The 24,393-nt window shown below is 53.0% G+C and overlaps 10 protein-coding genes across 10 annotated transcripts; 5 read left to right on the top strand and 5 right to left on the bottom strand.

Annotated features, from left to right (window-relative positions):
• Positions 1-124: 124 nt before the first annotated feature.
• On the top strand, positions 125-1,858 carry VTN49DRAFT_3395 (uncharacterized protein; the record flags this gene model as incomplete). The annotated part of the gene is made up of 5 exons (XM_069411226.1): positions 125-170; positions 229-351; positions 435-460; positions 515-922; positions 983-1,858. The coding sequence occupies 5 exons, from the start codon at positions 125-127 to the stop codon at positions 1,856-1,858; spliced, it is 1,479 nt and encodes a 492-aa protein (XP_069268673.1).
• Positions 1,859-2,906: 1,048 nt separating this feature from the next.
• VTN49DRAFT_3396 (uncharacterized protein) lies at positions 2,907-5,466 on the top strand (the record flags this gene model as incomplete). The annotated part of the gene is made up of 5 exons (XM_069411227.1): positions 2,907-2,911; positions 2,972-3,422; positions 3,482-3,727; positions 3,776-5,081; positions 5,135-5,466. The coding sequence occupies 5 exons, from the start codon at positions 2,907-2,909 to the stop codon at positions 5,464-5,466; spliced, it is 2,340 nt and encodes a 779-aa protein (XP_069268674.1).
• Positions 5,467-5,759: 293 nt separating this feature from the next.
• Positions 5,760-6,620, bottom strand: VTN49DRAFT_3397 (uncharacterized protein; the record flags this gene model as incomplete). Its single annotated transcript, XM_069411228.1, has 2 exons — positions 5,760-6,197; positions 6,345-6,620. The coding sequence occupies 2 exons, from the start codon at positions 6,618-6,620 to the stop codon at positions 5,760-5,762; spliced, it is 714 nt and encodes a 237-aa protein (XP_069268675.1).
• Positions 6,621-6,674: 54 nt separating this feature from the next.
• VTN49DRAFT_3398 (uncharacterized protein) lies at positions 6,675-7,084 on the bottom strand (the record flags this gene model as incomplete). Its single annotated transcript, XM_069411229.1, has 2 exons — positions 6,675-6,702; positions 6,765-7,084. 2 exons carry the CDS (start codon positions 7,082-7,084, stop codon positions 6,675-6,677), a joined length of 348 nt encoding a protein of 115 aa, XP_069268676.1.
• Positions 7,085-9,572: 2,488 nt separating this feature from the next.
• VTN49DRAFT_3399 (uncharacterized protein) lies at positions 9,573-11,173 on the bottom strand (the record flags this gene model as incomplete). Its single annotated transcript, XM_069411230.1, has 3 exons — positions 9,573-9,698; positions 9,750-10,785; positions 10,833-11,173. The coding sequence occupies 3 exons, from the start codon at positions 11,171-11,173 to the stop codon at positions 9,573-9,575; spliced, it is 1,503 nt and encodes a 500-aa protein (XP_069268677.1).
• Positions 11,174-11,493: 320 nt separating this feature from the next.
• On the top strand, positions 11,494-14,189 carry VTN49DRAFT_3400 (uncharacterized protein; the record flags this gene model as incomplete). Its single annotated transcript, XM_069411233.1, has 7 exons — positions 11,494-11,701; positions 11,752-11,960; positions 12,008-12,107; positions 12,158-12,199; positions 12,249-12,479; positions 12,526-12,826; positions 12,887-14,189. The coding sequence occupies 7 exons, from the start codon at positions 11,494-11,496 to the stop codon at positions 14,187-14,189; spliced, it is 2,394 nt and encodes a 797-aa protein (XP_069268678.1).
• Positions 14,190-15,830: 1,641 nt separating this feature from the next.
• On the top strand, positions 15,831-17,873 carry VTN49DRAFT_3401 (uncharacterized protein; the record flags this gene model as incomplete). The annotated part of the gene is made up of 3 exons (XM_069411234.1): positions 15,831-16,038; positions 16,110-17,806; positions 17,856-17,873. The coding sequence occupies 3 exons, from the start codon at positions 15,831-15,833 to the stop codon at positions 17,871-17,873; spliced, it is 1,923 nt and encodes a 640-aa protein (XP_069268679.1).
• Positions 17,874-18,236: 363 nt separating this feature from the next.
• Positions 18,237-19,065, top strand: VTN49DRAFT_3402 (uncharacterized protein; the record flags this gene model as incomplete). The annotated part of the gene is made up of 3 exons (XM_069411235.1): positions 18,237-18,353; positions 18,456-18,710; positions 18,766-19,065. 3 exons carry the CDS (start codon positions 18,237-18,239, stop codon positions 19,063-19,065), a joined length of 672 nt encoding a protein of 223 aa, XP_069268680.1.
• Positions 19,066-19,177: 112 nt separating this feature from the next.
• On the bottom strand, positions 19,178-21,296 carry VTN49DRAFT_3403 (uncharacterized protein; the record flags this gene model as incomplete). Its single annotated transcript, XM_069411236.1, has 10 exons — positions 19,178-19,244; positions 19,297-19,369; positions 19,428-19,561; positions 19,621-19,732; positions 19,786-20,213; positions 20,271-20,357; positions 20,411-20,443; positions 20,497-20,776; positions 20,835-20,944; positions 21,004-21,296. 10 exons carry the CDS (start codon positions 21,294-21,296, stop codon positions 19,178-19,180), a joined length of 1,617 nt encoding a protein of 538 aa, XP_069268681.1.
• A 954-nt stretch (positions 21,297-22,250) lies between these two features.
• Positions 22,251-24,007, bottom strand: VTN49DRAFT_3404 (uncharacterized protein; the record flags this gene model as incomplete). Its single annotated transcript, XM_069411237.1, has 2 exons — positions 22,251-23,690; positions 23,744-24,007. 2 exons carry the CDS (start codon positions 24,005-24,007, stop codon positions 22,251-22,253), a joined length of 1,704 nt encoding a protein of 567 aa, XP_069268682.1.
• Positions 24,008-24,393: the final 386 nt, after the last annotated feature.

Below are 24,393 nucleotides of genomic sequence, written 5' to 3' on the forward strand. Positions count from 1 at the left end.
GGCGGGCTACATCATTCACCGGCATGCCGCTCAAGTAACTGGCATTCTACGCAGCAATTCTTTTTCTTCTCACTCTCCTTTTGAGTCGGGACGATTTTGTTTCTTAATTTCTGACACTGTCGCCATGGCGGAATCCGGGTCAGGAGCCCAGCGTGCGCCGTCCCGCAAGGGTAGGACATCCCACTTGACATCAATCCCCGCGCAAAGCTTATACCAGTGTTGTTGTAGGATCCACGGCCGAACTGCCAAAGAACATCCTGGACCAGATCCGGGAATTCGAGGAATTGTTCACCGTCGACCGAGCGAAGCTGAAGCAGATCGTCGCGCATTTCGTAAAAGAATTGGAGAAGGGTAGGCATGGCATTGCTTTTTTTGGACGGGTGTTTTGTAGCGGAAGGAAGTAAGGGCGTTGCTGACGGACGGCAACCGTGTAGGCTTGTCGGTGGAGGGTGGTAACATTGTAAGTCAGGTTATAGCCGTCGTGTCTGCGCGCACCGGCTGACAACGCTTCCAGCCTATGAATGTTACCTGGGTCTTCGGATTCCCCGATGGCAGCGAGGAGGGTACCTTCCTGGCCCTCGATATGGGCGGCACCAACATGCGCGTCTGCGAAGTGGTTCTGACCAAGAATCACGGCGAGTTTGACATCACCCAGTCCAAGTATCGGATGCCCGAGGAGCTCAAGAGCGGGAAGGCCGAGGAGCTGTGGGATTACATCGCGGACTGCCTGCACCAATTCCTCGAGCAGCACCACCGAGGCGAGGAGCTGCACAATGTCCCGCTAGGCTTTACGTTTTCGTACCCCGTCACGCAGGAATATATCGACCATGGTGTGCTGCAGCGGTGGACCAAGGGCTTCGATATTAGTGGCGTCGAGGGGCACGACGTCGTACCACAGTTTGAGGCGGCATTGCAGAAGCGGGTACGACAGTTTCCTTATTCTTCTCGACACAGTTAAATGGAGTGCTAACGGTCATCGCAGGGCCTGCCTATCAAGACAACGGCGCTGATCAACGATACCACGGGAACCATGATCGCCTCGGCGTACACCGATCCCGAAGTCAAAATTGGATGCATCTTCGGGACGGGTGTGAACGCTGCGTACATGGAGAATGCCGGGTCGATTCCCAAGATTGCCCATCTGAACCTACCGCCCGAGACGCCCATCGCGATCAACTGCGAGTACGGTGCCTTTGACAATGAGCACGTTGTGCTGCCGCGGACCAAGTATGACATCATCATTGACCGCGACTCGCCGCGTCCTGGTCAGCAGGCATTTGAGAAGATGACCGCAGGGCTGTACCTGGGTGAAATCTTCCGGCTGGCGCTGCTGGATGTGATCGACAGCAAGCCGGGTCTGATCTTTGCGGGACAGGACGTGTCCAAGCTGCGCAAGCCGTACTATCTGGACGCGTCGTTCCTGGCGAGCATCGAAGAGGACCCGTACGACAACCTGCGGAACACGCAGGAGCTGTTTGAGCGTGTGCTCAACATCAAGCCCGTGCAGGCAGAGCTGGAGCTCATCCGGCGGTTGGCCGAACTGATTGGCACTCGCGCGGCGCGGCTGTCAGCCTGCGGTGTGGCCGCCATTTGCACCAAGAAGAAGATGGTGTCGTGCCACGTCGGCGCGGATGGTACCGTGTTCAGCAAGTACCCGCACTTCCGCGCACGCGGGGCGAAGGCGTTGCGCGAGATCCTCGACTGGAAGGACAACGAGCCGGACAAGGTTGTTATCCTGCCGGCCGAGGATGGTTCGGGCGTTGGTGCCGCGCTGATTGCCGCCCTGACGCTGAAGCGCGTGAAGGAGGGCAACCTGGTTGGCATTCGTGACCGGGCGACCATGAAGCACATGGTCTAATCGATCAATGTGCGGCTACATAGTGGATGCAGATCAAAAGTGTTCTTGCATCACGCATACGCTGGCATCGGAGTTCTGGAGGAGTGCACAATGCTTTTGCTGCCAGTTCTTCTGATTACATACCTAAGCTACCATATAACTTTGGGCTGTCAAAAATTGCACATTTGTTTCGATTAGTCTACTATTCACTAGAAGTGCTGATTAGGCCATGTAGAAAATGGTGTAAACGGTTTCTAGGAGCCGCTGGTAACTTGATGAAACCCTAACTCTGGCGTAACCTCGAGAGATGATTCTTAGTCCAATCCTCCGCAGAAGGGCGGGGCGGAGCGAGCTCCTCTCCGTCGATTGAGCGGGAGTCCCTCCACCAGCAAGAACATAGCTAGCTCGGGAAGGCTATCATAACGTCCCCAATATTACAGTACGGGAATATTGTGTAATTACTGCACTCTTGTTATAACCTGCTTTCGGCGCGGCCAATAATAAGCAATTTTTCGTTGCACGTGCTATCCCCATTGTCAATCATTGTCCAATAGGAGTTTAGCCCAGTACAGCTTGATACCAAACTCGGAAGGTAAATCACTCCGTACACATTCGGTATTTCAACGTCCTGACAAGTACGAGCGGGATCATGGTCGCAGCCGGCCCATTCCGCTCTCGCCATGAGATAATCGCTGTTAGATTCCTTGAGTAAAATCCAAGCAAGACGGAGGATTCACTGTTTTACAGTTCCCCACGAATTCTGGCCTGGTTCCGAAGCTGTGAAATATCTCTGAAAAACTCGTTGCGGTAAGGTTGCGTTCCTGCAGACCCCATTTTGTGGGTCGCCCTCTGCAATCGACTGACGTCTTGTGTCTGAGCTTGCAGTTACATACAACGCGGCTGGAGTCTGAATCTCCGCCGGTTCCTTTGTTCGGACATCGCGGGAGACTCTTTGATGGGACTTGTGCAATCGCCGCGAGCGGCAGTTGTGAGCTCACAAGTTATACCTACAGCTTCAGTCGCCGAATTTGTTCCCGCGCGCCAAGTCGGCGCCGATAGTTAGCCCATCATGAGGTTCGTTTCTTGTGGGAGGGTAACGAATTCGTCGCGCATTGATGCTGAGTCTCTGTTCAGGTTCGGCGAGCAGTTGCGCTCGTCTATGATTAAAGAGTTCTACTGGCATTACATCGCCTACGAAGATCTCAAGGATGCCCTCAAGACGCCCTTCGTGACGGAGCCGACGCCCGCGAATCCGAAACCTGAGCGCCGACCGTGGACCGAGGAGGATGAGAAACGTTTCGTGGCCCTTCTGGAAAGTGAACTGGACAAGGTATACACGTTTCAAAAGCTCAAGCGGGAGGAGATCATCCGGCGCATCCAGGCCAGCGACCGCGAGGTCAATGAGGTCGTCAGCCGCCTTGAGCAGTCTATGTCGGACCCGCGACGCGCGGCGGAGCGACCCACCGATGAGGACTTTATGCTGCTCGAGCAGGACTTGAGCGACATTATTGCGGATGTTCATGACCTGGCCAAGTTTGCGCGATTGAATTATACGGGGTTTCAGAAGATTATCAAGAAGCACGATGTAAGCATGACCTTTAGCACTCAACTAAATGTGGTTTTGGTTACTGATGGCGGTGAGAGAAACGCACTCGCTGGTACTTGAAACCCGTGTTTGCTACTCGTCTGAACGCGAAGCCGTTCTTCAAGGACAACTACGATGCCTTTGTTGTTCGGCTGTCGCGCCTCTATGATCTTGTGAGAAATAAGGGGAATCCCGTGAGGGGTGATTCCGCCGCGGGTGGTGCGCAACAGAATTTCATCCGGCAGACTACCAAGTACTGGGTCCATCCGGATAACATTACAGAGTTGAAGTTGATCATTTTGAAGGTGCGTTGCCTCTATGCTACGTTGCTATAAAACTTCTGACCCGCGCAGCACCTCCCGGTGTTGGTATTTAATCCAAGCAAGGAATTTGAGGAAAAGGATACCGCCATCTCATCCGTCTATTTCGACAACCCCGATACCTGGGAGCTGTACCAGGGTCGGTTAAAGAAGACAGAAGGCGCAGAAGCCATTCGACTGCGATGGTACGGCGGCATGGAGAACGATCAGATCTTTGTCGAGCGCAAAACACACCGGGAGGACTGGACAGGCGAGAAATCGGTCAAAGCGCGATTCCCCATGAAGGAGAAGCACGTCAATGCCTATCTCTCTGGACAGATGACCGTAGGGCAAGTGTTTGAGAAGGCGCGCAAGGAAGGCAAAAAATCAGAGCAGCAGATCAAGGACTGGGAAGCGCTGGCCAGGGAGATCCAATATCGGGTTGTGTCGCGCCAATTGCGACCTGTGGTCCGAACGTTCTATCATCGCACTGCCTTTCAACTGCCCGGAGATGCGCGCGTGCGGATCTCGCTTGACACCGAGCTATGCATGATCCGTGAAGACAACCTTGGGCGAAATCGGGCTGGTGACAACTGGCGCCGGATGGACATTGGGATTGATTTCCCTTTTTCGCAGCTGCCGCAGGAGGACATTGTCCGGTTTCCATATGCCGTCCTGGAGGTCAAGCTGCAGACGCAGGCCGGCCAGGAACCACCGCAGTGGATCCGGGATCTCACGTCCAGCCATCTCGTAGAGGCGGTGCCAAAGTTTAGCAAGTTCATCCACGGCTGTGCGACGCTGTTTCCGGACAGGATCCATCTTTTGCCGTTCTGGTTTCCCCAGATGGATGTAGACATTCGGAAGCCGGTGACACGGCCGTTTGGCATAGTACGGCCGGCACAGAGCTCGAGCATCTCCACCACGGACGACGCAGATGATGACGAGACAGACGAGGACGAGGCGTCGCCCACGAGGACGGAACGGAGAGGTCGCCAACACGCAGCTCCGGCCGACGGGAGAGCCGAGGCGATAGAACCAACTGGAAACGAACTCGATGTGGAGGAGCGAGTCGCGGCAGACCCGCTCGCGGGTGACGACGACTACCCTCTGTACGATTCCGAAGACGAGTCAGACAGCGCGGAGGCGCTGGAAGAGGCACGACGCGTGGGCGGCTTGTACTACTACCGAAAGCTCGCCAATCACTACATCAACCGGGCGGGCTATGTCACATGGGAAGTTATCAAATTCCTGATTCCCCGGCCCCGAGCAACACGGATGCCTCCGGAATCCGAGACCGGTATGACGGTCATGGGAACTGGCAAGCGGACTGTCAAGCGATTCATTGCACCAAAGGGAAAGCGTAAGTCATCTCTCAATCTCGGCATCAGGAAAGAAAAGACTAATATTCGTTAGGAATCCACGTCCCTGTCCGCGTCGAACCAAAAGTCTACTTTGCCACAGAACGCACGTTCCTCTCCTGGCTTGAATTCTCTATCATTCTGGGCTCAATTGCCGCGACGCTGCTCAACTTTGGCCGCGACCCGGTCGCGATGACCGCAGCGTGGCTCTTCACGGCGCTAGCCACCGCGGCAATCCTATACAGCTTGGTGCTGTACATCTGGCGCGTTGATAAGATCCGCAAGCGGCGCGATGTGAAGCGCGTGTATCATGAGAAGTGGGGGCCGACGATATTGTGCCTGGGGGTACTGGTGGCGGTGATTGTGAATTTCAGTCTGAGACTTTGATTATGACATGATATTATTACTGTACTCGTTTCATTCTATTTCGACTCTGGATAAAGTTTGTCTTTTTCATACAGGTTCGAGAGCACTGGAGTTCTTGCTCATGGTGATGTAGGTGATGAAGAATGAGAATCATGAACAGTCTATGTTTCTACCGGACATGGAGAGACGGGTACATTGACAATTTCATAACTTGTTCATATTTTACATTGTCTCAGTAGCCATCGTCATTCATGACAAAAAAAACACGAAGGCTATGTGCTTTTGGCCCAACACACAAAATCGTGAATCAGGCTTTACTGATACTCCGAGCCCCAAGCAAGCCCAGCCACACCAGGAAGCTTCGAGTCCTCGGGACCAATCCTGGTACCAGCAAGTCTCTCACCAAGCTCACCCGTTTTAGGGCCCCGTTTGACGATGACAAGATCGTAAAGCATGAAGCTGCCAATTGCCATGTAGTTGGCGTCGGGACTAATGTCGAGAAGGTATGGAGACGGCATATGGGCATCGGTGTGGCGGACATAGCGAAGAGTACTGCTCTCTCTTCCAAAATAGAAAGGCACGTCTTCGGCTCTGCGTTCGACTGTCGCGGTTGGTTGATGGTTGGAACGGGTGGTGGTGGTCAAGGTGGTGAGCGCGTTGTATCCAGTAGTAGTGTTTGCGAAGTCAATGTCGCGTTTATCAAACACGGTGGCCAAGTTGTCCTTGGCTTGCAGGTGGATGATGGCTCCGCCCTTGGGAGTATACACGGAGATGTATCGATTGCGATCATTGTCCGAAAAGATAGCTTAGGGAGAGACTTCATCTTCGCCCACGAAGGAGACGGACGGGAGTTTGAATTCTTCAACCCCCTTCAGTGTAGGGCAATGGGCGTTTTATACGGCATTGGCATTATTTCGCACTGCGAATGCCGTGATTGATTTGGTAGCTCCGTTGAGAACGTAGAACAACAGGTTGCCGCCACTGGCTCTGAGGAAGGCGCCTCCAAGAGTGTCTCGATCACCCAATTCGATCTTCTCACATTGAACCAGTTTGCCGTCTCCAGTCGGGTCGCTAACGATAGTCTGGATGACGTCTTGGTGGAAGTAGCCTAGGGTAAAGAGTGCCGATTCCATTTCGGGCTCCACATATACGGCTTTGGGTTGCCAGAGGTCCATGAGACCAACTGCTTGGTCTGTGGACTCCTTCAATGGTAGGGAAAAAGCAAAAGTTCAATGGGCAATATCCGACGCATCGTCTCTTGATTCCATGAATCAGTACTCGCGATATTTCGAGTGAATCAAAAGAGAACATCAACATACCTGTTGATAACAGCGAGATACTTCTTACGCCCGCCGAACAGCGTGCCATGCAAATTCTTGTGATAGTCAACGCTGACTCGACCATTCTCATCCAATCTGCCTACATCTTCCCCGGAGGATATGATGGGGTACTGGGTTATGTCGGCTTTCCTGTCTTCCGGGAACCAGGCATTTTCCAGGCAATAGAGATGGTTATTGGCACGGTCGACTTGGAGGTACGGAAATCCGCCGCAGTCCACCGCTGTTTGGACTGTCTTGAACTCCTTAGACTCGGGATCGAATGTCAACGTGCTGCCCCCGCCCGGGGAAACGCTACTCATGTAGAGCGCGAGATATTTGGCGAGGACCGGAGAACCTATAAAAAGCAGTGATGAAAGAGGCTACATCATCTTCTCTCGTCTTTGAGGCCTGCACTCTCTAAAGTCTTAACTCCAGACTTTCAATGTTGGTGGAACTGGATTGCAACGAATAATCAGGAAGAGGTGATGATCGAGCGAGGTATTCCCGTCCTTTAAGTACTCCATTTCAAGCCAACATCGAATATACTCTTTAAAGACGTAGTCCACGTAGTCCAGAACACCCTTGCAAGAACGAAATGAATGGGCACATTCTTGTCAGTCTGCAGCTAAAGGTCTCTGTCGAGATGGTGGTGGATGAAGAATGCCGAGCCGTCTTTCAGATCAAGTTTTGCCTGAAGCTGGTGCGACTGCAACGGCCATTCCACTGTTCCCATGAGCAGCCCAGATAATTCCAAACACCAGGAACTAATCTTGAAACTGCCCAAACATAAGCTGCCATGCAGTTTTAATCCCGTTGAGCAACAACAAGCAACAATCAATTTTGACAACTGCAGCACAGCAAATCCTTTTAGTCTTATATCAGCAGAGTCATGTCCAACGTTGTTCCTGCAGATCATTTTAATTCTGACTGGCCGGGAGACATATGTGGAGTAATGAAGTAGACTACTAATGTATTTTGAGTTTGACGTTAAGCTTTATTTTCACTCAGGTCCCTGGGCTCGTCGATTTCTCTTGATCCCAACCCGCCCTCACCCGGCTAATTCAAAATGCTCTACTCACAATCAGGTTCGTGACCGACAGACTGGTGAGCATGTACTTTCTAGTGGCTCGTCTTGGCGGGGATGAGGACTTGGCCTTATTGTCACAATGGATGCTGTCAACTGTTAGAATTGCAGGATCATTGTGGTTTTGAGAGCAAAATCCGCTAGATAGACCTGCACCATAAAAAAAAAAAATTATGTGTAGGAATTTTTGTGCTCCGTATGTAGAACTCAATTAGCTCTACCTAGAGAAAATAATAACGCGATGTCTTCAAAGTTGGATTAGCATCTGAATTGCAAAGTATCTCTTCGTTAATTAGACTGTTAGGCTTTGCCGACTTACATAGTAGCTTATTGTAGGAGGAGAAGAGAATTCAAACTGTTCCTGTTTTCCGTTGATCTAGCAAATAATTCAGACCTGTCTTTGAGATTGAGTACCCATTGGTAATCGCATGCGAGGCTGAAATGCCAAGGGTCCTTGGGGCGCCAACAGAGCATTGGATGCCTGTAAATCATAACCTACAACTACCAAAAATAGGGTCACGAAATAAGAGTAAACTAATCAATCTCGATTGGCATTGGTAGTTCGGATCGATCCGAGCCCGAACCCTTAGTGGGCGAGGTTGCCAAGGTACGGATCTGGGGCGCTGCCGAGTCTGGGGCCGTTAGCCAGTGCGGCCAGGCTCATGCTGATTATGAATGCTAGCCCTAACGCAACCATAGCCACAATAGGACCAAAATGATTGAATGAATACTTCATACAAAGTATTCATTTGACTTTAACGTAACGACTCCCCTATTGTAGTATTGCTTCACTGAGGCACGGATTTTGGATGCTACTTGCAGAGAGTTGACTGACCAACACTTCCAGGCCAAACATACAAATCTGAGATTGAAGAACCAGCAACTAAAGTGTTGTGTAGACTTCCGGACTTCTGAACATTCGCCTGTCTAGACACGCGCGGCAACTCTGCTGCCGATGTAATCTCATCTGTGTACTCCGTACATTTGTCAGTCTCTCGAGTAATGGCGACATGGCGCATGCGAAGTCGCCGTCCCTACAATGTTTCCTTCTTGGGTGCTCCGTACTTCATTTTCTCTCTCATTCGCTGTATTCAGCTCTGGAAATGGGCAAATCCCGTCTCGGTTGACATCCCTCACGATGGTCGGTTCTCTTATCTCCAACCTCTGCGTCCTTCATTCTGATACATGATTCCTAATCGATAGGATTTGTTAAGGGGCTTCTTGTATGGCCTTGTTGACGTTGGATGGCAATACCATATGCAACGCCACTATGTATATCATCTCATCTAAAATGCGGTGACAGGATCTACCAACTGCGCGGTAACAGGCTCTAATGGTGAGCCCTTATCCGTATAGTACCCTGCGTGGACACTTTGAAGTCCCAAATTCCAAGTCTCAACCGTGAAAAAGTCGACTCCGTGTAGGAGTAAACATTTCCAAATGGACACTGTCAAATTGGGAGAATGCAGGGTTAAGGGAAATTTTTGAGTTGGGGTCTGGCTCTGTACGTTTAATGTAATCGGGAAGGTGTCGGTGTCTCTGAGTTCCAAACCATAGGGCCATGATCACTCTGATCCTTCGCTTGGTCCTTCACTTGTTCAAGCGGCGTCCATCCATTAGCTTTGCAATAGAGGCAAGCTTCCAGCTTGATCGTAGCAGGTGATATTGAAGTCCCTGAAAACCGTGGATTAAACAAATTTGATGATATCTAATAAACAAATATTTCATCGCTTCCGAATTCCTACATCCAGTTTCCCTACTATCCATACTGATACAAATACCACTAGACACGCCGACGCGATCGTCAGGGGTTTCCTCAATGCGGCCGTGACAGTGTATTTGTACGTAACCTATTTCAGTTAGATAAAGCATCCTCCGGGTTGCAGCAAGGGAGCACTTACAATGATTTGTGCATCACGCGTCTCATCGGCGAGATTGTTCAGAAACACATTAAGCACAGTCCGGCCGCGTGTGTCCATGTAAGTCCGATGGATGGACTGCGAGCTCATCACCGCAGGTGGTGCCGGATGAGGCAGACCCGGAGACCCCGCGGGGATCTCATATGCCACGTCCGTGGAACCTTCCGGCAGAATGATGCGGACGGTGACGGCGTCGTATTGGATACCCTCCGAGTTCCGGGGCCCTTCAAGCAGCGGGACTTTCAAGATATACGAATCCGACGAAGAGCCCAACTGCCGCAAAAAACGCGACAGATCATTGTTCCATCCTACTCGGAAACTATACTTCCACCCACCAAACAGCGGATACCGCGGGCGGAGCTCCAGGTGCGCGTCCCGCGAGTCGCTGACGCTGCCTGGGCGGAAGCGGCTTGTCGACACGTTGCCAATGTCGTCGGTGAAGTACGGGTCGACAGATCCCGGTTTAAGCGTGTACTTGAGTTCTCGCAGGGCAGAGGTTGGAGCGTTCGTGTATGTTTGGAGAACATAGTCGACACGATCGAAGTGTTTCGCGAGCTTAGCACCTTCGTGCCGTAGCCAGTACCGCTCCTCAAAAGCGATGTTGCCTCCCCAGTGCGATACTTCGACGTCGCGCTCCAGAGTGGCAGCAACCACTGGCTTGGTTGACTCGAATCGGACCTGGATCGGGTAGGATACGCCCGGCGCAACGTTTTCGTATGGCCCATATGTGATGCTCGAGCCCTGCTTCTCTGGATCATTGCCGGACTTGAGTCCATCTGTTTTTGTGTAGTCCGGCACGTTGCTGTTGGGAAACTTAATCTTAGTCTTCTGCGTGTCCGTCTTGTACGCAGAAGGTGTGTATGCTGAGAAAGAATAGACGAGGTACTGCGCATCTCCCTGGCCAATGGATTTGGGAAGGGGATTCAGCGCACCGAGGATATGATAGGAAATGCTGAGTGTGATTTGGGACGACGGGGCGAGCGGCTCGGGGAAGTCAACTCGGAAGTATTGGGAGTCACTGCTCGCCGTGAGTTGCGGCCAATGGACAATATCACGGGTTCTGACCTTTCAACGAGCTCCGTAGATGTTACCGGAAAACTTGTCTTTTTAGAATCTTTCTTATCCCGGACCTGCAGACCACCGACTCTGCCAAAAACATCCGACGGGAATGGGATATAGTATGTGCTCTGGGGTTCCTTGTCCTGGTTCTCCACGACCACATTAATGGTCTCTCGTACGTATCCTTTCTCTAAATTCGTATTTCGAACCAAATTGACATGTTTGAAGACCTGAGGCGGCGAGAAATCTTTCGGCAGGAGCACGCGTGAGTCGACGGTCTCGTTGCTGGCACCGCAAACGATCGAGCTAATGGACAATAGGCTCGCGGCCAGCGTGAGGAACCTCATGGTGAACTTGCCGCGGCGGTCGTGGACCGCACTCGCAATTCAGCGACTGCAGCGAGGAATTGCTAAATGAAGCTGAAAACCCTGCTGCTGGAGCTCTATGTTGATCTTCGAGATGTAGCTTAGGTGGCCCTTGCCGGGCCGGCGTAGCGGGCCACGCGGCGCACTCCGCGTATCACGTGATCCTTATCGATCAGATAAGTTCGGACAATCTCCCGGTGCGGTGCGGTCGGTAATCAACTGGCTTGTTATTGATTGGACAATTATTTGGTTTCTTTGACGGTGCCGGGTGGAATTATGTTGCGTAGAGGTATCGAATCACGATGAGCTCTCGTGCGTTGCTAAGGCTGCCCTGGTCGAGGCAGAGTTCTGCCAATTCATGCATCTTTTCCCGCCGACGCCTCTTGCACAACACCACGAAAGCTGCGGAGTTTGCCAACAGTAGGTTTTTCAAAGTGTCAGAAGAGGTCCGGGATGCCGTAAACACAGGGAAGCCAGTGGTGGCTCTGGAGACCACAATTTATACCCATGGTATGTATTCAACAAGTCGTTGTAGAAACAGCGTCACTGACAAATGTTAGGCTTTCCATATCCTGATAACATAGCACTGGCCTCCTTGCTCGAGTCCACTGTGCGAACCAATGGCGGAGTGCCAGCCACAATTGGCGTTTTCAATGGCGTCGCGAAAGTAGGATTGGATACTGAGAGCCTCATTCAATTGTGCTCTACGGCCAAGGACAAGTCCGCCCTCAAGGTCTCGCGCCGTGATCTTGGCTACATCTGTGGGCTGGTTTGTACATGAACGGCTAAGAAAACGTACAGAGCTGATCGCAGCAGGGCCTCGCGGGAAAGCCGGTTCATGGTGGTACTACTGTATCAGGGACTATGATCCTGGCGCACTTGGCGGGGATCAAAGTGTTTGCAACCGGTGGTCTGGGTACGTGATGAGCAGGGAATACATATGAGTACGACTAATCTTTGTATCAGGTGGTGTACATCGGGGGGGTGAACTGTCTATGGACATCTCAGGTGCGTCGTTACGATGTAGTTGGACTGGGCCCGTGCTCAACTGATCTAGCCGATCTCACGGAATTGGGCCGAACGCCGGTGGCTGTCATTAGCTCTGGATGCAAGAGTTTCCTGGACATCCCACGGACTCTGGAATATCTAGAGACCGAAGGCGTTTTGGTCGGTACATTCGCCGACGGACGAACGGGCCCGGTTGACTTCCCCGGCTTTTGGACGCGAGACAGTGGCGCAAGAAGTCCAAAAGTCATTCAGAACGAAGTCGAAGCCGCCGCAATGATCTGTAAGTCTCCCATCATTAAACCGATTCTCGACTGACTTGTTCGTAGTCGCCCAGAACCAGCTGCCTGTACAATCAGGAATCAGTTTTGCAAATCCCATTCCAGCACAGCACTCAATCCCTAAGGAAGAGATGGACAAAGTCATTGCGGAGGCAATACGATTGGCCGAAGCTGAGGGTGCCCACGGAAGTGACAACACGCCGTTCGTACTCAGCAAGATCAAGGAGCTCACAGGTGGAAAAAGCGTGGTCGCCAATAGGGCACTGATTGAGTCCAATGTTCAGCGCGCGACAAAGGTAGCATTGGAGCTGTCCAAGCTGGAAATGGCGCATCGGACATCGGTTGATCGGTGAGCTTTTCGGGCTTATGGACGGAGGTCCATGCTGATGTTGTTGTAACTACGATACAGTCGAATGCCAGTCATGCCTGATACCACTCCAACTCAATCGACGCAATCATATCTCGTACACAATGACTCTAGGCAATCTACGACTACACCAGTCACCAAGGCTGACGTGCTAGTAGCCGGATCGTTAGCAGTCGACTTTTCCTGCGATTTTGCGCCGCTAGAAGGAAACAGCAAAGAAGTGTCTCCCTCGATGTGCACCTCGAATCCTGCGGTGATCGGGCAAAGCCTAGGCGGTGTTGGCCATAATGTTGCGCTTGCCTCTCATTATGCCGGCAGTTCGACTGTGTTCTGCAGCGCAGTAGCTGATGATCTGAGTGGTAAGGCTGCCCTAGCGGCCCTCACAGAAGAAGGACTCGGTACAGAAGGCGTTCAAACGCTGTCACCGTCCAGCGGAGTGGGAACAGCACAGTACGTTGCCGTCAATGATGCGAGAAAGGATCTCGTAGTTGCTATGGCCGACATGAGAATCATGGAGCTTCCCGCATCAGATCTGGACTTTGATAGCAAGTGGGCTTCCTTGGTGGAGAGGACAAGACCAAAATGGGTCGTGGTTGACGCAAACTGGAGCCCTGACGTCCTTGCTAAATGGCTGGCGTCTGCCCGTCAGATTGCTGCGCGTGTGGCCTTTGAACCCGTTTCAACGGCCAAAGCCGTCAGGATCTTCGCCCGCGCAGACGACGGCCGCGCTGTAATTGGGCCGGCCGACACGGTCCCGAACCATAAGCTGAACCTAGCTACCCCGAACGGACTAGAACTAGCATCGCTCTACCAAGCTGCACGCGCCAACGGTCTCTTTGACTCCCCTGGTTGGTGGGAAGTCATTGACGGATTCAAGCTCTCCGGCTCCAGTTCTCGGGATCGGTTACAATCGGTCACCTCGGCCGCGCTGGTCGACCAGGGTATTCCGCAGCAGAACATGCAGCTGCTGCCATTTATCCCGAATATCGTAACCACGCTTGGGCGGGATGGGGTGCTGCTCACGCAGCTGCTCCGGCCTGGCGATCCGCGCTTGAGGTCGCCGGACGCGGCACCGTACATCATCTCTCGCGCGGATGAAAATAACAATATAGTTGGAGGACTCTACATGCGGCTGTTTCCACCGGAGACCGTCCTGGCCGAGGACGCCATTGTCGGTGTCAATGGCGCTGGCGACACACTCTTGGGCGTGATTATCGCAGGATTGGCGGCTGGGCGAGAGTTGGAGGATGTCATCAAGATTGGACAGCAGGCCAGTCTGCGGACGCTGCAGAGCTCTCGGAGCGTCAGCCCTGAGATTCGCAACTTGGCAAAACTGCTGCAATAGCCATGTATCATTATTGCCTTTAGCGGGACCTCAATGAACGTAGAAACTCGTCACCACACTAGATGCTCGTGCTTGGAGCTATCGCTCCGTCGGCAAAAGTCCGTCGAATGTGATATCACATGGAGAGTTCAGTCTGCGACATAGGTACATCCTCGGAACATATCCTACTGCATAATCACATGGGGGACGGCGAAGGTTCAGAGTTCAGCTTCCGATCTATTCAGTTTGGGTCCTGGGTGTAGAACGGTTCTGTGATGTTGACGAATTATTGTCGATCGTTGTTAGGGCTTCGGAATGAACCGGAACGGACGAGATTGGAGAAACTGCCATGCAGAGAAATTTCCGGATGGGGTAAATCTTTGCATGCTACCCCTGTCTTTCGCATCGATGTTTTGTCCCTGGGGAGATAAGTTTGGAGATGTGGAAGAAATGCTCCGTCCGGAGGAGGACAGTCTGGGGAAACCGAAATGCTACCACTACACGGCGCCCAGCGGAGAGCTACGTCATGAGTGATCTGCGTCTCCAGATAAGACAGGTACCATGGAACTGGAAGAGATGGAGACACACGCGACACGTTGCTAGCTTTGCATGGGGTTCGTCGGTCTAGACCGTCGTGATTAGTATTCCACGAGAGACGAATCCCTGTTGTCGTGAACTGCCATCTGGCGTTCTGCGGAGCAGGCCGAGGCTGCCGGGCGGCGGAGTCTGCTGCGGAGGGGCTTGGCCGGCTTACCTAAGCTAATCACACCAGTCCCGTGACTGATTGCCACACAGTGATGCCTCAGGCACGAAGCCCCCCGTCCAATGAGGATTCCGGGAAAGCAATTCAGCCGCTCCTCCGGCCGAGGGCCGAATGATGGATGCCCGTCCGCCCAGTCCGTCGGTTGATTGTTTTGTGTCCTACTTGTGAATACTTGAGCGCACCGTCGAGAATTCTTCCGGCTGATTTTGGGCCGAGTGAATTGACTCTTGCCCCTCGCAAGAACACGGGTCGAATCCCCTCGCGTTGGCCGGTGTTGGAATCTGGGAGCATCCCTGACTCTGGGGTTCTGGATTGAGTCAGCGCTTAGTTCTCCCGTCGCTCCCGATCTGAGCCTTTGCTCCCTCTCTCCTCTCCACCCGCCCGGACAGTCCTCGAGCTGTCGAGCATGGCGCCTCCCCCGCATCCCGATTAAGTAATCTCAATCGTGGTGACAAAATCTTGCTCAAAACTCCCCTCTCCGCTTTGTGTGTGCGTTCAATTCCCCCTCATCGTCTTCCATTTCTGTTTCGCTTTGCACCCGGACATTTCTCCGATTCTCCCCACCGATCGACCCGTCGTGTCACGAGCGTGAAGGTCCTCCTTCTGTTGTGCTACCTCCGCTCCCGACGAGCCCTAGCCGCCGTCTCCAATCGATTCTCTCCAACCCGGATTCTGGTCCCGACCACCCTGTCGGGTCGGCTGGCAGTCGACTCGAAAGCTTGGTCCCTTCGTCGCGCGCTTCCGATCCCAATTTCCGCGTACAGCATAAAGTCTTACCGTCCGTCCTGCTTGGATGGTCCACCTACTGGTGGCCAGTTGGGGCGCGCTGGTTGGAAATAGTTTGTCCCCGTTGTGAGCCACGGCCGGTCTCCGATCCGCCTTGAAAGACACCCAGGAAAATGGCGGATTCACAAGATGAGGCGCGCTCGCCAACCGATCAGAGCGAACGCACGGACGCTGACGTTGAGCGCAACGGGGCAACCACGAAATCGGACGAGAATAACGGACGCCCCAAGACTGCGTCCAACGCGAAGGACCCGTCAAGGCCGCGCCGCAAAAAGGCGCGTCGGGCTTGCCTCGCGTGCCAGCGCGCACATCTGACTTGCGGTATGTTTCGTGTTTTGAGTCTCGCATCTTGAGTCGGAAGGCCGCTGTGCAACGGCTGACAATGAAGACAGGTGACGAACGACCGTGCCACCGATGCATCAAGCGAGGTCTACAGGACGCGTGTCGCGATGGGGTACGGAAGAAAGCGAAGTACCTCCACGATGCTCCGGACAATGCGTTGTTGCCCGGCGCCGCGAACTTCTACAACCAGGAGAGTATGCGCCGTAGCAGGTCGCCTTCTTTTTCGCAGGGCCGCGGCGACGCTGCAAAGCCTGGGGCCAACAACCAGTTTTACCCGCCGTCTACATCTTCGTCCTACAGTCCGTTCGACAATCAGAACCAGAATAAGATGTCGCCGCAGATGATTAATCCCACCGCCTTGGCCTCCACACAAACACCCATGTCGCCGACGTTTGCGATGACGACGGGCGCCAACACGATGCCGTCGGACGCGCCGTCCAGCTCCTCAGCTGCGGGCCAAAATTCGTTTGGCGCCTTTTTCGATCCCAGCGACCCGGCACTGTTTAATTTTGACTTGGCCAGCATGAACTTTGGGAATCGCTACGGTGCGATGGAGTTTGGCATGCTGGGGCATATGGCTACGGGAGCAGGAGAAACCCCGCCCAGCGACAACGGCATGCATCGCGGGTCAGTTGGGCAGCGCAGCAACTCGCAGTACAGCAGCACAGGGACATACGATGATCGAAGTCAGTCCGGGTTAATCTTCAATGACCCACTTCTCAATGAGTGGTCGTCAAACGGACAGAACGTGAACATGGGCATGTATGGCCAACAAGGCAACATGCAGCATCTGCTGAAGCAGGATGTACCGCCGCATGCGTTCAGTATCGGGTCGAATTTTGCCAGTCCGCCGTCGACAACAACGAGTCCTGTGGCCACCACAACGGCTGCAAATGAAGACACGATGGTGCCGAAGCCGGTGATCTCGACACCGCACTTGCGCCGGCAGAGCCTCGTGAGCACGAAGCGGCGGCAACGGAATCCGTCGTCGGTATACGAGAGCGTCACGGAGCCGTACTCGTACACGGCCGGATTCCACAAGCTGACGGCGTACATCCACCGACGGTTCTCGAAGGAGAATAAGCTGCGTATTGCCAAGGCATTGGCATCGATCCGGCCGTCGTTCATTGCAACGGCAAAGACGCTAACGCGGGAAGACCTGATCTTTATGGAGAAATGTTTCCAGCGGACGCTATGGGAATACGAAGATTTTATCAACGCGTGCGGCACGCCGACAATAGTGTGTCGGCGGTCTGGCGAGGTGGCTGCTGTGGGCAAGGAGTTCAGTATACTGACTGGATGGCGCAAGGAAGTGCTCCTGGGCAAGGAACCGAATTTGAACGTTAACACGGGCCAATTGGCTGCGTTGTCAGATCCAAACTCGCGCGGTAACATCCAGATCTCTGACCCACCAGGGACACCAGCGCCAGTGTTCCTGGCGGAGCTGCTAGACGACGAGAGTGTGATGGAATTCTACGAGGACTTTGCACGACTAGCCTTTGGCGACTCGCGCGGCAGCGTGATGAACACGTGCAAGCTGCTCAAGTACAAAACGAAGGAGGACGTAGAGGCAATGCAGTCTGCCTCGTCGGACGACGGACGATGGCAGGCGCATGTCGGCAAGGGCGGGATTGCCAGCGAGGCTGGTATGAACCGGCTTGGATTCCGGGATGGCCGGGTGGAATGCAGTTACTGCTGGACGGTGAAGCGGGATGTTTTTGATATCCCAATGTTGATTGTGATGAATGTAAGTTTCTCTTCTCATTGTTCTTCGATTGAGCTAACGCAAGGTCTAGTTTCTTCCGCATATATGATGGGGTTCAAAAAAAAAAAATAAAAAGTGCTTTCAATTGGCTTGGGAATGGCTTTATGTGACGTGATTGGGACTGTGATACCATGGATACCTTGGGAGGCGTTTGGGTCTCATGTAAATGTATATATTTGGTCTCGTACAGAATCTGATTTTTGGCCGTGAATAGTTGTAGATTCTAGGATACTCAATGGAGAACAGGTCATGACTTTAGGGTCTGAGTCACGCCCCCCGAGGCATCCTCCATTATTAATCGGCGGGTCCTCCACATGTCACTCAGTCCGCGAGTGAAATCCGCGTCCCGCGCACCTCCCATCACTTCATCAAACGAACCTTACGTTCAAAATAACCCTTAGGAAAAAAAACGATGAGGCCATCCGGACCCCGCGACCCTGTCGCCGGACCCGACTCTGGCCCGGAACCACCCTATCCGATTCGACTCTCCGGCGAAGTCATCAAGGGTTTTGGGCGGGGCAGCAAAGAGGTACGTCCATAAATCAATCCAATTCCCCGCCATCACCACCCTGCACTCCTTCAAGACACATGTGATTTTGACATGGAATTTCCCGAGCGTGAAATCGAATAGCTGGGAATCCCCACCGCAAACATCCCCTCTGAAGCCCTCGAACCGGTAGAATCAACCCTCGGAAGCGGCGGCCTCCCGACAGGGGTATACTACGGCGTCGTCACGCTCGATCCGGGACGATTCTCGTACAAGAACTCGATAGAGAAAGGCGAATCTTCTCCGGCGGAGGAGGAGAAAACGAAGAAACCGACGATTCTCCCCGCAGTGTTGAGCATAGGGTATAATCCGTTTTATAAGAATGAGGTGAAATCGATTGTTCGTCTTTCCTTTATTCGTTTTCAAAAGAGAAAATTGGTTAATGGAGGATTAGGAGATTCATATTATGGCTCCGTTGTATGATGCCGGAGCAAGTCCGGAGGGTTCGACGGACGGATCGCGGTTTTTCAAGTTGCCCGATTTCTACGGTACACAGCTGAAGCTCTTGATCCTGGGATATATTCGGCCCGAGTATGACTATGTCAGTCGTGAGGCGCTGATTGATGATATCTCGGTGGATTGCCAGGTTGCGAGGGCCAGTTTGGCGAGGGACAAGTATCGGGTCTATCTCGGGGGATCGACTGACGATAATAAGGTGCTGGAGCAAAGAGAGTGGCTGACTTCGTTCTCGTGAGAAGGCGATCTATAGATTCTATCATTATGATATCTAGATTCTAGATAATTAGTGCATGCATGATGATATACATATATGATGAAGTTATTAATGATAATATGTGGAACGTGCATCACGATAGAGTCGTAGCGAAGCGACTCCGTTTGCGGATTTGCTTGCCGTAACGGAAGAAGATGTATCTTTGTTCGAATTAGCTTTGTGTCAGGCATGGTTGGGAAGTAAAGGACTTACGGGAACGGCAGCATCAAGAGTGTCAGAAACGCAAGTAGCGTACTCGCCCACTGATATCCCAGGCGGTTGTACACTGTTTACCCGTTAGACTTGGATTCTGTGGACGTTATATGAAGAAAAAGGGGACGTACTGCTGTGTCCAAAAAGAGGAAACGCGCCCGCAAAGGCGCACCGTACGAAGCTGTTGGCGGCCAGTGCGCTGGCGGCGAACAAGGGGTACGCATCCACGAGGAACGTGAAAATGCCGGTGAAAACAAGCAGGTTTCTAGAAAGAAAATGGAGTCAGACGACGCACGTTATGTGAGAGGATCGAATCAGTCATACCCAATTCCAAAAACAGCGCTGCCAATGATTGGCGCGATCCAGTGGACATGCGGGTAGGTGGTCCACGCAAAAATGAAGATGCCGATTGTCACCAATGGGGCACCACCGATGGCTATGAAGAAGTCAGGCCGAGCCCTAAACATACCGCAGGATCAGAGAACGTACCTTGCGGAAGACGCCACTCAGGCATCGACAAAGGCTTCCCCTCTTCGGCACCACTTTCTTGCAGAGACTTGCGATAGTTCCGCTCCAGGCGCTGATAGTTCCACTTCCAGAATGGATCCGTCGCCATCGCAATGAGCATGCCGACGAGGATACCCAGGAACGAGGCGCCAACCTGCCAGAGCTGGAACCCGTACACTTCACGGAAGATGTCGCCGAATGCGCCAAAGAAGAGGTACAGAATGCCCAGCAGGAGGGCAGAGAAGATGCAGAGGTTCAGACACATGGGTTCCAGCGCGAGCAACTGCATCGGTCGGTAAACGGACTGGAGGATGGTCTCCCCGATCGACCGCTTCTTTTTCTCCATCGGCGCAATGTACGCGTCGTTGCCGGTCGTGGCTCGCAGCTTCATCGCCTTTTGCTTTAGCAAACTGTCGATTGTCAGTTATATCTTGTCTGAGCGTCTAACCGGCTGGGTCAAGTCTTACACAGGATGGTAGGTCTCTGGAACAAGGAACACCAGCGCCACGAGCTGAGCGCCAGCCCAGATGATCAATACATAAAACGTCCATCGCCTACGATTTTGTCAGCGCTATCGAGAGATCCAATTGATAAGGATCGATCATACCAGCTGGTGTACTGATTAATGAATCCCCCGACCCTGAGGAGCAGTTAGCAACATTCACCCAGCCCGGACTAAGACATCAAACATACAATGGCCCAATCTCTGGCCCAACGAACGGGCTTGCCGTGTAAAACATCATCGGCGCCCCCAGTTCCTGTCTGGGGAACATGTCTCCAACCGTGCCGCCGGCCACGCTCAGAAAGGCACTGCCGGCCAGCCCGGCAAAGAACCGGACAATGATCATGGTCTCGATGTTGTGCGCCACAGCACAGGGAATCAACCAGACTAGGAAAACTGCAAAAGAAACAATGTAGATGATTCGTCGACCATAAAACTCGGACAGCGGGCCGAGCAGCAGCGGTCCGACGCCTGAATCTTTCCTTCAGTTTCCGATCCGTACTGACTTTTGACTCCGATTTGGACTTACCCAAGCCGAAAACATAGGTCGACAGCCCTAGAGTGACGACCAGCGTCGAGCATTGGAACTCTTCCTTGATCTGTCCATAAATCATGACATACATGGACGAGGTACATGTCCTATCGGGGTCTAGATCAACATTCTTGTCCTGAGAGACATGGATACGGGATACACATACACGCAAATCGATCCCAAGGAGACAATCACGGTGATCAGCCATCGTCGCGCCCGACTCATGTTAAACGGGTGCATGGGATCATTCTCGTCCCAGGTCACAAGAATCTCATCCTGATGGGTCTGCGCTCTGTCCAGCGGTGGCTGCTGTTGTTGCTGTGTGTTCTCCAATTTCTCCCCGCTACCGTTGTTCTGGATCGACGGGGCTCGCGTTGGCTCCTCCATCTTTTCGAGTGCTGTCAGAGTTTCCGAGGATTGCGTAGCCATCGTCGCGGCGCTGTCCGCGTTGGCCGTCATTATGGTTTTCTCCCGGAAGAAAGAAAAAAAAAAAAATATACAAAATGTTATTCTTCCCTTTGACGAAGGAAGTTGAAAGAAAGTTCACGCTGAGTCTCTTCTCTGCTGTCGATCACAGCACTCGATCGCCAACTCTTCTTCTCGACGCACCCACTCGGTCACAGCCAGACGAACGCACCCACTGGACCATAAAGCGATCCCAGATCTCGCCACGGCTTTTATATATGGAGCTCACATCTACTACGTCAAATCCGAGGGCGTCATAGATCTTTCACCGTTACCAAAAATCCGATCCCGAATGGAATAGGTCAGATCAATATGGTCCGACGACAGAACCCTCCATGACACCTGATTGCCCTATCATAATACCTCGGACTTACTCCCACGCTTTTCCGCATGCGGTCTGACGTTCCCGTTCCTCGGGGATAAGCAGTTGCCTCCGTCTGGCCTCCGTCTGGCCAATGGCTCGCTCGGGATCTGCCGTTATTCCGTAAGGTATAACTTATATCCGATTTTCCGGCCAACAAGCACAAGCAGGCAGTGGCACTGCGCATGCATATGTAAGCAATTTGTAAGCCACAGACGGCAACTCGGATCTGCACATTTTTCCGTTCATATTTTCACGGACTTTTATTCTGCGATTCCGATGCCCGGGTTACTCCGGAAGGTCAACGTCGCTGAATCGAGGGGTTCCGTCAACTGGCAAACATTTCGTCATCACATAAGCATCACTAATCAAAGTTCCATGCAGGTCCACGCATGGGAAATCGAAAAATCTGAGCAGCTCGTATTCATTTATTTCCGGGACTCAAAAGCCGCGCAAGCAAGGATATCATTAGCAGTACCTACATACACACATACAGCTCAACCGATCAGGAAAACCATGGTTCCAGACCAAAGAACAAATGCCCCGTATAATACAATACAATCCGAACGCCAATCCCATCAAGCCCATCAAGCCGTAACTTCCTGAGTAGCAATCTCACCACCAGCATCTTTCTCTGCCCAAGAGCCCCAGAGCCCCCGCTTAGCCTGGATCCGCAGCGGCCCTCCGACGACATCGCTGCGCTGATCGACCTTGATGGCATCCTTGGTCGCCAGGACCAAGGTCTCGAAGAACATCTTGGTCGCATCAGCCTTGCTGGTCTCCTTCTCCGGGCACAGATGATGAAAGTGGACAGCCTTCTTGGGTGTGGAACCTTCGGCCCCGCCGAATCGCTCCCGTAGGAGATGGACAGCATGCTTGGTGCCGTCGGATACCGGCCCACTGTCCACCGCATGGACAGCCGAATCATCCACATCTCCAGGTAACATCTCCTCAGCCTCACTGCTGCGATCCGCATCCGCCGGGAACTCCACCTGGTCCGCCTGGAATCCCGAATCCATTCCTATCCCCTCGTCCATGTGCGTGATGTCTTCGCCCCCAAGATCCAAGGCAGGGGTATTGGCCGCGCCAATGTCCATGTCAGACACCCCGCTGTCTCGTTTGCGCTTCAGCTCCCCGGATTTCCGAACATTCTCCAGGGACAACATGTCACGCAGCTCCGGAGCCCAACCACGACCGCGACCTTCGCCCAGCACATTGTTCACGAAATCACCATTCTTCTGCATTTGCATCAAAGTAAGAAGCACCGGGTCCCTCGGCAGCAACGAGACTGGTCGGAGAATTTCCGGATGGTCGGTCTGCTTCTGCTGCACCTCGGCAGTGCTCAATTGAGTGGTTGTGTCGTTTGGAAGCACTTTCTGCCGCTTGATACGCTGCCGTTCCTGAACAACAGCCTCATCCTCCGCTTCTGGAGGCACACTTGCACGTGGACTCGCGAAACGGTCAACAGACCCGCGCTGAGACCCTTGCTCAGCTTGAGCAGCAGGCTCTGCCACGCCAGTGTCATCGCCAAATCCAATTGGTCCGTCAGATTGCATGAATCGGTCCAGGTTGTCATGACTATCATCAACATCCATCCGATCCAGCGGCGCATCGTCCTCTCCCAAGTCCAGTGGGAGGTCAACATCCTGTAGCTTTCCTTCCTCGCTGAATAGATCCTCCTCGACGGGTCGCGGTGCCGGCGCGTCTCGACCAACTTCAATGCTCAGATCCTGACCAAGCGGGGTCTCATCCTCGCCCAAGTCCAGGTCCACCAAAGTATGGTCCTCAAGGCGCGCGGGTTCCTGAGAGGCGTGCCGTTGAGTGTCAGGCAACAGTTGGCTCCCAAAATCTACCGGACCTGGTCGCTTGCTATCCGTATCTCGATTCAGGGACGGTACAAGCAACGAGGAGGTGTCCAAATTCATGAACAGGTCCGACTCTGTCAACACATCGGGTAGAGTAATTCCGCCAGGGGGGGCGGTCACATTGTTGCTAGGAAGGTCATTGTTATTCGTCAATCGAAATGCCTGTAGACAGTTAGCTTCGGTTCCCAATGGAAAACGGAGCATGAAAGACACACCATCTTGATCTTCATCAACGCTTCATTGCAGTCATCCAGAAGATAACGCGCCTTGCGACTGTATATCCGGACGACACCAAGCAGCAGCTGTCCACTTAATCGCAAGGCCATCGGCGCCTGTCCTTGGTCGACGATGGCATTGACGCTGCTTTCAATGTTCGATTGCAGGATATGCGACTTGGACAGCTTGCGCTCGAGGTTGGCCGACAGCCAGACGCGGGCCAACGGCCCCGTCTTCGAAAGTAGTGTCTCGGAGTAGAACATCGTGCCTCGATATCAATACAGGCGTAAATAGGACTCGGCTCAAAAGAGCCCGTCAGAGCGGATCAGCTGCTGGCGGGCCGTGGCAAGGATGACGCCCCTAACCAAACACGACGAAGGGTACGTCAAGGCGGCAGTTTGCCTCCAAAACGATCCAGGAGGGAAGAAAGTGGGAAAAGGTACGTTGAGACGCGAAATCAAAACTGCACGCCAAAGCAGGCAAAAACAGGGGCGAGGGGCGCGTTGCGTACATCGAGGCAGCAAAACACGCGGAGTTCCCAATAATGTGTGGCTGGGAGTCACGTGATATAATCATCAGTGGGTCGCGTTAGGCGCGTCCCGTGACTTTATGTGATTACTCATTAAGTCATGTGACTATGTTCGCGACT

Source organism: Thermomyces lanuginosus (assembly GCF_041956635.1).
Source record: "Thermomyces lanuginosus strain ATCC 200065 unplaced genomic scaffold VTN49scaffold_28, whole genome shotgun sequence".
In the NCBI taxonomy this organism is placed as follows: domain Eukaryota; kingdom Fungi; phylum Ascomycota; class Eurotiomycetes; order Eurotiales; family Trichocomaceae; genus Thermomyces; species Thermomyces lanuginosus.